At 35.3% G+C, this 10,880-nt stretch overlaps 1 protein-coding gene across 1 annotated transcript; it reads right to left on the bottom strand.

Moving 5' to 3' along the window:
• Nucleotides 1–1,772: 1,772 nt before the first annotated feature.
• Nucleotides 1,773–2,569, bottom strand: LOC145790233 (uncharacterized). Its single transcript, XM_082868029.1, has 3 exons — nucleotides 2,336–2,569; nucleotides 2,209–2,238; nucleotides 1,773–2,119 (listed from the first exon to the last, which is right to left on the bottom strand). The coding sequence occupies exons 1-3, from the start codon at nucleotides 2,565–2,567 to the stop codon at nucleotides 1,779–1,781; spliced, it is 603 nt and encodes a 200-aa protein (XP_082724155.1). The 5' UTR covers nucleotides 2,568–2,569; the 3' UTR covers nucleotides 1,773–1,778.
• Between the last annotated feature and the right edge of the window lie 8,311 nt (nucleotides 2,570–10,880).

Consider the following 10,880-nt stretch of genomic DNA (forward strand, 5'->3'; position numbering starts at 1 on the left):
CAAGTCTCCCGTTCCTAGGCGGTCGTGTGTGCCAAGTTTCGTGCTAAACCGACGCCGTTTGGTGATTTTGGGGCGTTAACTCCTCGAATTCAAGTTTCTTAAGGAACTAGTTTGCCCAAAGTAAAATCCGGCTCTAACTCCCAAACCGGGAACCTGATTCGAGCCCCGTCTTCTCCCACAAGTCTCTCGTGCCTAGGCGGTCGTGTGTGCCAAGTTTCGTGCTAAACCGACACCGTTTGGTGATTTTGGGGCGTTAACTCCTCGAATTCAAGTTTCTTAAGGAACTAGTTTGCCCAAAGTGAAATCCGGCTCTAACTCCCAAACCGGGAACCCGATTCGAGCCCCATCTTCTCCCACAAGTCTCCCGTGCCTAGGCGGTCGTATGTGCCAAGTTTCGTGCTAAACCGACGCCGTTTGGTGATTTTGGGGCGTTAACTCCTCGAATTCAAGTTTTTTAAGGAACTAGTTTGCCCAAAGTGAAATCCGGCTCTAACTCCCAAACCGGGAACCCAATTCGAGCCCCGTCTTCTCCCACAAGTCTCTCTTTAACTTAGAATGTCTAAATTATGCAAAGATACATTTTAGCTTAGAATGCAAAGATACATTTTATACCTGATCTTCTGGTGGTGGTGTATATGGATTCTCGTCTTCTGCAGATTCCCTAAATGCCCGGTGGCCACTCGATGCATCAGGAACCTATGATAGTCAATACATAATGTGTTAATCATATTCGAATTTTATACATAATCTTGTGTGAAAATTGAACTATCAAACAATTTAATTTATATCGAACCTGTTTGTTGGGATCCACACTCGCCCCTTGTGACACTAAGGCCATCATCTCAGCTCTCATCTGCTGTAAGTGTGTAGAGAACTTTGCTCGCAGCTCCTCCCTCAACTCATCCCTTAGCTCTGCACGAACCTTCTGCGTGATCTGATCAATAGTCGATGGCTAGGGTGTTGACTGTGATGGCCCAGCATCATCTTTATACACCGCTCTCCGAGGCACAATTCTCCCGTATGTGCGACAATATCCATGTCCGTCATGACCTATCAACTCATGGAAAATGGCATTCCTAGCCTCCAAAGTCTGACCATCCTCAGGTAGCATAGAGAGTTGATGATTAAACTCATCCTGTATTGAATAAGACATACAAGCATATGCCAAATTAAGATGGTTGACACACAAAAAATAAACTTTAAATACAATCAAAGGTGTTTGGAAACTACCAAGGTCTGAATAACCTCTGGGTCATCTACTCTACGTGTCATAAGCCAAACATTCATCTTATCAGTAGACTCCTCCTTACTGGTCATCTGCATTTTTTTAGAAATATGAAAATTAGAATCTAAATAATTTGTAAATATACAATGTTTATTTATATACAAAAATAAAACAATAAAATGTAAACCTCATGCCGTATCTGAGAGAAAGTAGTACGCCCTGTGGTATGAGCTATGCCGTGAGCTCGCCGATTTTTAGCGTTCCTACTTGTAATTTTCTATAACAGGTTCGACAAATGTAAGTATGTAAATATGATTTGTATGTTTACATATCATAAATATAACTTATTTGTATACCTCAACATCGGAAGTACGCCAATACTCCACAAGTTCTTCCCACTGGCTTGGCACAATGTGCATAGGAACATCATCCTTCAGATTAGGATCAGAACTTCTAGGCTTGAAATACTTAGCCTTAAGCTTGTTCTTGTGATCCTTCCATATGCTGTTGCAGTTTTTCATGCAGATTGACTTGTACTCCTCTGGACATATATTCAAATTGTCCTATAAAACACAATTTCAAAGTTTAAATAATAATAACACAATTTTGGAATTCGAATTTGTGGACAAAAATATACTTTTACCTTCACATCCTTCCAGATAGCATCAATAATATCATCAGGTACATTGTTCCAGTCAAGAAAAGTAAGAGGAACAATGTTACCATTCCGCACAATAATGCCAAGTTGAGTAGTTAACTTAGCCACGTTATCCCCTATTGGGCAGTAATTTCCATCAAATTGTATGTCTAGCTTTTTACCAGTACCCCACTCTTTAATGCCCTTGGCACATCCTCTACCACGCCTAGTCGAGGTTGATGAAGAACTAACATGACCTGTGAGATACAATAACAATAAACAATATGCAATGGTAATAAACAAATGCAAATTTAAATAATGTGAATACAAATCATATCAAATAAACCTGAGGTGGGCTGTGAAGAAGTCGAAGGGTCTGCAAAATACAATGAGAATAAACAAGTTATATATAATGAGCATAAATAAATGTATGTTTAAATAATTTTTATACAAATCAAAGCAAATTTATATACCTGCGGATGGCTCATAAGTTGATGATGATAGCTGCTGTGGTGCCACTGATGGTGGACGCACTGATGGTAGGCGTGGAGGCTGAGTACATGGTAGCTGCTGTGGTGCCACTAAAGGCCCCTCCGATAGTGGCCGATGTGATGCCTCCTCTGATGGTGGTGCTACTGATGTCCTGTTATGTAGCACATCAGACATCATGCGCCGGGGATGATCAGGCTTCCTTTTCCTTCGCATAATAATCTGCAAGCAATATAACATTAATTGACATTAGAAACATAGACAATGGTTTGTCGTCAACTATAATATGACACTAATTGAACTAATACAATTACAAAGACAAAGTAAATTAAGAAATTGATGATTAACTACAACCTTGGCCTTAATTGAATTACTAATGTTTCCATTACTATCAGCCTATTTGAACATCAACTGTTTCCCCTTCTGCGGCTTCCCTCACCCAACCAACTTCTTCATCACGAAGCATTATATTTTCTTCCAATTGTTGGCTCATGTATGGCTCGATTTGTGGATCAGTCGAACTCATATCAAATAAACCTCTTTGAGACATCTTCACTACGACTTGCCAATCTGGTTATAATGGGTCTGCAACATACCAAACTTGCTCTGCTTGGGACGCCAAGATGAAAGGTTCATTGGTAATTCGATCTCTCGGTACAACAAATGATTGAAGTTCACCAACGTGAAATTGAAGACATCTTCTTTTTTTCCGTGAATGTTGTCAATCCAATCACACTTAAACAACACATGTTTCTTCTCATTGGAATATCGAATCTCAACAATATCTGTCAATTGTCCATAATAGTAGATAGACCCCACACGAGGATTCTTGTCTTTTCGACTAGCATAACTTATGGTATCTGCCTTCAAAGCTACACCACAATTTTGTGTGGCTCGACGATCATCCATGGCCTTTACTCGATACCAAAACCCATTCAGTATATACCCGTTGAACCTCCTTGCCAAGTTATGAGGACCATTTGCCAATAGAATAATCTCTTCAAAAAATATGACATCAGTAGTCCTTTGCAAAGTTTGGACCTATTTAACACGAAAATGTAAAATTTAAAATGTAGTTCGACTTAAGTAACTAGAATCTATAGAGTTAAATACATACATGTTCCTTGAACCAAATGTGAAAAGTTTCAAAATGTTCACACCGAAGCTGATGATCGTCAACACGAGGCATTTTGAGCTTAAGTACTTCAAGGTGTTCGCTGTGTAGATTGAAATTTTAGCAATACAAAAAATTTTGTAGAAAATTTAATAAAACATAATAAAATATTGAGTGAGTGACTTAACCTACTTTATGAATGGTTGAGCCGCGCTTGTATTGAATAAGATGTACCGATGAGCTTGTACCCAAGAAGTATTATCAAGATAAAAGCTTGTGTTTTCACCAATAGCATGACCCAAATTATCAGCACCACTATAGTTCCTCACGGGTCGACTAGATTTGGTTTCCACATCATTGAGATATTGTGCACAAAAATTCATGCATTCTTCCATAAGATATCCTTTAGCAATTGATCCTTCAAGATGAGCTCTATTACGCACGTATTGCTTCAAAGTAAGAAGATACCTCTCAATTGGATACATCCATCGAAACTGAATCGCTCCACCCAATAAGGCTTCATCAGCTAGATGTATAGGCAAGTGCTCCATTATATCAAAAAAACTCGGAGGAAATATTTTCTCTAAATGACAAAGTGTTATAGCGATACGATCTTGAATATATTGCAAATCCGTCGCATGATTCACTTTTGAACACAATTGTCTAAAGAAATTGCTCAATTCAATCAAGGGTTCAATTACATTCTTCGGTAACGATCTTCGAATAGCCAATGGAATAAGTTGTTGCATCAGAATATGACTATCGTGGCTCTTAAGACCCCCAATACTTCTATCATGTGAGCGCACACGACGTGATATATTGGATGAATACCCGTCGGGAACTCTTACTTCCTTCAACACTTTCAAGAACAAATCTTTCTCATCCTTGGTCATCGTGAATTGCGCTGCTGGTAAATAGGCTTTATTCGACCCTCTTAACTGCAAATGTAGGGGTTTTCTAATATTCATATCTTGTAAATCACGCCGAGCATTAACACCATCCTTTGATTTTCCTGCAACTCCTAATATTGTCCACAACACATTGTCACAAACATTCTTCTCTATATGCATCACATCGAGGTTGTGTCTTATTAGATTGTGCTCCCAATATGGCAATTCATAAAAGATACTATTTTTCTTCCAACTGTGGGTGCGATGTCCAGCTTTCTCCTTCTCTACCTGTCTCCTATGCCTCTCCTTAAGGTCATCCCTCTTGTATTGGGTTAAAATACCCTCAGATTCTAATTGTAGCAACATCTCAGTTCCAGACAACAATTTGGGTTTGAGTCGGACTTCCCGACTACCATCAAATGATACTTTATCCTTCCGGAATTTATGGCCAGTAGGTAAAAATCTGCGATGACCCAAGCATGATTGTTTCCTACTATACTTCAACCAACACGATGTAGTTTCCTTATTGCAACAAGGACATGCATATTCGCCTTTAGTGCTCCATCCTGACAAGTTTGCGTATGCAGGAAAATCACTAATTGTCCACAGTAAAGCTGCATGCATTTGAAACATTTGATTTGTTGATGCATCAAATGTTGACACACCCTCATTCCATAGTTCTCTCAACTCCTCAATCAACGGTTGCATATACACATCAATCTTGTCACCAGGTCCTTTTGGGCCGTCAATAAGCACGGCTAAAATTAGAAATGGTTGCTTCATGCACATCCATGGCGGCAAGTTGTATGGAACGAGCACAACAGGCCAAGTGCTATGAACTATGTTCATCGTTCGGAATGGGTTAAAACCATCAGATGCTAAGCCAAGCCTTACACTTCGGCAATCATTACTAAAGTCAATATTCCGACGGTCAAAATCTTTCCATGCAAGGGAGTCAGCAGGATGCCTGAAGACACCATCATCAGTTCGTTCCTCTGCATGCCATCTCATTAACTTGGCCGTCTTGGATGACATAAACAACCTCTGCAACCTTGGCTTTAAAGGAAAATACCTCATCTGTTTTGCAGCTATTCGTTTGCCACCTTTGTTAGGACCATTTGAACCACCATCACCATTTGATGTCCGTCTACAACTGTTGCATATGACACATTTATCAAGATTGGCGTCCTCGTTTCGAAACAACATGCAACTGTTGGGACATGCATCCCACGTCTTATACGTGAAGCCCAAATCTGTTGTGACCTTTTGAGCTTTATAATATGAGTCCGGGAGTTTCACACCCAACGGGAACGCCTCATTCAATAACTCAAGCAGCATGTCAACAGACTTGTCTGTCCACTGATTAAGCACCTTCAAATGTAAAAGTCGAACAATGAATGACAAAGACGTGAACTTCTGACAACCCGGATACAATTCATTTTGTGCATCTTGAAGAAGTTTGAAATACTTTGCAGTCTCTGCATTTGGACCTAGCTGGGGTTCAAATGCATGGGGATCAGGCTCGTGTGGTTCATTACCCTTAACACTTGTACCGGCATGTGGATTTCCCATAGCCCCTTGTATCATTCCAATCATATCATCCCCAATGTCTAAATTAGCTAATGTTTCATTCTCTCGATTACCATGCAGAGATACGTAAGATTCCCCATGATTAATCCAATGTTCGTATTTTTTAAAAAAACCATTCAAAATCAGATGCTCCTGTATACCCTCTCGTACAAAATAGTATCGATTCTCGCACTTCCTACACGGACAACTGATCATCGAACCTTCAACCCTATTGGTGTAGGCAAACAAAAGGAATTCATCAATCCCATTAATGTATTCGCTCGACATCCTATTTGGCAAATCAATCCAACTCTTATCCATCATCTGTACACATCCACAAAAATATCTCATCAAAGTAACTCTAAATATAATACCTTTAACTCAAACCTATTCAAAATAATACTCAAAACTCATCTATTTAAGTTTGTCTAAAAAATACTCAAAACTCATCTATGCTCTTTAACTCAAACCTATTCAAAATTAAATTCTACTATTTTTTTTTTATTACCCAAAATCAAGAGATCCTTTTAGCAAACTCAAACCTATACCACACCTTTTTAAAAAAAAAACTTAGGTAAAATTTTGAATTAGTTACTAAAGTGCTTCATAAGAAATGAAATTATAAAATTTTTGGGGTTACTATTTCAGTGCTTCATATCAAATGAATTTTTCACTCAAAATTTTTGTCTGATCAAAATTTTCATGATTGGTGATGGTTTGATAGAATTTGGGGGGAGAGAGGGAATGAGATTGACATGACGAGGTTGAATTACACTTGCTTTTACTAACCGAGAATAATGAATTTTTCAAGACATTTGAACTCAATTGATTGATAACAGAAAAACAATACATGACTGTGAAACTCTTAACCATTTTTGGGTACCCAAAATTTTTTAATGAATCAAAGGTTTGATTAATTTGCTTTGTATCTTTGTTCCCATCATAATTAATTACATCTAAGGAAAAAAAAAAAAAAAACTGGGTCTAATTTTGTGCCTGAATATCAATACTCTTCTTATATTGAATTTTATTCATAATGTTTTCTCCTCAGTCGATACATAGGGACAAGCAGTGACACTCTTCAAGATGGGCATAATGTATCAACTAGTTTATGATGGGGATGTTGAAGTCCCTAGGACAACCACGAATAGTACGATTGGGTAATAATTCATTTCTTTTTGTTCAAAAGTGTATAAATTTAATTGATATTTTGAACCATTTGAATTTGAGTTGTTGAATATTTCCAGACAATGCCTTGATGGTACCCTCTCACCGGAGCTTGTGAAAGGAAAAATTGTTTTGTGTCTAAGTGGGTATTCATATAATGTTGAGAAAGGCTTAGAGGTCAAAAGAGTCCAAGGAATTGGGTTCGTTCTATAAAACCCTGTGAATGGCATTGGAATATTAGTTGATGCTCATGTACTTCCAGGAACAACAGTATTTTTTAAGGATTCAACCACAATTCTCAACTACATACGAACTTTGAAGAATCCAATGGCAACATTGGTCCCACCGAAAACTATTTTGAATAGTAAACTAGCGCCTTTCATGGCATCCTTCTCTTCAATGGGTCCAAATGGCCTTGAACCCAATATTCTCAAGATAAGAAGTATATATACTCATTGGTATAAAATTATACTTTTAGATGTCCATAATGAATCCCAGAATGTGGCACATGTTGTTTCTAGTTATAAATCACAATAACAATCTAAAAAATTATTTGAAAAAAAAAAAAAAAAGTTGCACGGACTGTAGTGTTGGCAATACTATATTTAGTGGAGTTGATTCAAGACATGCTTGAGACCTAGAAAGTCTTCTAAAATTATCCAAATTTATAATCTAAACACAACCTAAAAAATTAAAATGAAAAAATAATGAAACTTTTTGGGGATACATACATATATAGGCAAATAATTTATATTCATGTATATTTTTTTTATTTTTTTTTGAACAGCTAATACATACATACATACATATATATATATATATATATACAGAGAGAGAGAGAGAGAGAGAGAGAGAGAGAGAGAGCATACCTGAGTAGCTGTCGTCGTCGAAGCACCACCGCTAGCCCTTCGCCGTTCGTCGTCGCCGCACCACCGCACCACCGCTAGCCCTTCGCCGTTCGTCGCCCGTCGCTCGTTTGGGGATTTTGGGGGAAAATTGAGCGGCAAGATGAAAGGATTTCGATCGGACAATTTTAGGGATTTTAGGGATTTCGTGCTTCAAAACAATTTTAGGGATTTCGCGATCGAACTGAGCGGCAAGATGAAAGGGAAGAGGGGGGGAAAATTATTTTTTACTTTTTGCGACGGGAAGGTTTACACGTCGCAAATGATACAAAATGATTAATAAACAACGCCGTTTTAATAATCCTTTTTTTGCGACGGACATTTGCCATCGCAAATGGTCGAGTATTTGCGACAGCAAACTTTTGCCATCTCAAACATTTTTTTTTTCCCGACGGTTCAACACTTGCCGTCGCTAATAGTTCCTCATTTTAATACCCGCCCGTGCAGTTTATTACCGACGGTTAAACGCCGTCGCTAAAACTCTTTTTTGCGACGGTTTATTTTGCCGTCGCAAAAGACCATTTTTTGCGACGGGGATTGCGCCGTCGAGAATACTTCTGTGTTTTTTGCCCTCTTTTCTTGTAGTGGGGTCGGAGTTTTTGAATTTTACATGTGAATTCTTAATTTTAAATTTAATTATTTTAGTGATATAATTTTAAATTTTATTTTAATCTTGGCAATTTTTGACATACTTATCGCTATATTCCCTGAAAGAAATTCTATTAAAATTGGATTTTGGTCAAATACAATCGGATTGAGTAATTTTGTCATCCCCACTAGTGGACGTTACAATCTTTGGACAAGTAGAATACCATTCTTCAAACAATATTCCCCCAAAATGTGGAATATGATGATTCTTTGCAAATATTTGTTTTTCTCGGAGGAGAAAAATATGCAAAAAAATTTAAGTAAATGGATGATTTCAAGGATGGTGGAGAATTTCCAACTTGCACCAAATTCTCATTTTTGGAATTTCACATTATTGTAGTTTAGTGGGAATGGATTATTTTGCTTGTAATGTTGCAAATTATTCTCACCACCACTGGGTTGGAATCATAGTTGTCATGGAATACAAATAGGTCAATATTATTCTAGTTAATTTTTTTTGTAAGTACCGACTAATTCCGTAAATAAAAATGAAATTCCGGTTAAGGCTACCCACTTCGGTGGATCTTACCCATTTTTTAGGACCAAAAAAAAAAGAAGCAAAAGTGAATTTCTAAATTTTTCGTTTTATTTTATAAATAATATATATATATATATATATATATATATTATGATATATTTGGATGGTTGAATTATAGGGATATTTAGTCTAACATCCTTCTCTAACTTTAGTAAATGGGAGAAATCTACATTTTTTTTTTGTAGCCTAAGGTACCCATATATCACACCCACTCTCTCATTCTCTCTCTCTTTCTTCCTCTCCCCCGCTTGCAAAGCATAGGGAGTGAAAGTGAAAAGTGAGCCATGGCTATACGCAGGGACAGAACCAAGATTCTATCATTCAAGTGGCCAAAATCTAGAATAAAAATATTCATTTAATGTAGATTTATTTGTTTTTTAAATTAAGATTTTTTTTTGATGACCAAATTGCATTTTTTATTTTGAAAAACCACTCATTTTAGCAGGAAGCACTACACAAGAAATAAAAAAAAAAAAAAAAAAAAGGACTTTAAATGACTCACTTTAGCTTGCTTGAAAAACCACTTTTCAGGAAAAAAAAAAAATTTATTTTGAAAAACCACTCATTTTAGCTTGCTTGGTTAGGTTTTTCAAAAAACACTTTTCAAAAAATTTTACTTTTTTGTTTTCCGTATTTTTTTTTATTTTTAATGAATTTTTTAAATATTTTAAGCATTTTTTTTTTTTAGACATGGCGAACATAAATATACCTAAAAAATAGAAAAATTTGTGAAAAAAATCTTTTAAAATTCACTAAATACCAAAAATACAAAAAAAAATACGAGAATTCAACACATTTTTTTTGTATTTTTATGTATTTTTTAATTTTTTAAAATATTTTTTCACAAATTTTTTACTTTTTATATATATCTAAGTAAGGTGCATATAAAAAAGTAAAAAAAAAATGTTTAAAATTTTAAAAATATTAACTAAAAAAAAAAAAATCACGAAAGTCAAAAAATATGTGGGTAATGGTTATGAGTAAAGTGGTGTCAAAGGGTATTTGATTATGCTATATGTGTTAGTAGTTATGAGAAATGTGGGTAATGATTACACATTGAATGACTCACTTTAGTTATTTTGAAAAACCACTCATTTTAGCATGAAGCACTACACAAGAAATAAATAAATAAAAAAAAAAGGACTTTAAATGACTCACTTTAGCTTGCATGAAAAACCACGTTTCAGAAGAAAAAAAAAAAAAAAAAATTTTTGAAAAACCACTCACTTTAGCTTGCTTGGTTAGGTTTTTCAAAAAACACTTTTCAAAAACTTCTACTTTTTTATTTTTCGTATTTTTTTTTTATTTTTAATGATTTTTTTAAATATTTTAAGCAATTTTTTTTTTTTTACTTTTTAGACATAGCTAACATAAATATACCTAAAAAATAAAAAAATTTGTAAAAAAAAGCTTTTAAAAATTCACTAAATACCAAAAATACAAAAAAATACGAGAATTCAGTATATTTTTTTTTGATATTTTTATGTATTTTTTAATTTTTTAAAATATTTTTTCACAAATTTTTTACTTTATATATATATATATATATATATCTAAGTAAGGTACATCTAAAAAAGTAAAAAAAATGTTTAAAATTTAAAAAATATTCACTAAAAAAAAAAACATGAAAACCAAAAAATTCAGTTTTCAAAAAATTTAATTTAAAAAACTCAAATCAAACTCATTGATTTTATCACA

Source organism: Camellia sinensis, chromosome 5 (assembly GCF_055761805.1).
Source record: "Camellia sinensis isolate YWXY chromosome 5, ASM5576180v1, whole genome shotgun sequence".
Taxonomy (NCBI): domain Eukaryota; kingdom Viridiplantae; phylum Streptophyta; class Magnoliopsida; order Ericales; family Theaceae; genus Camellia; species Camellia sinensis.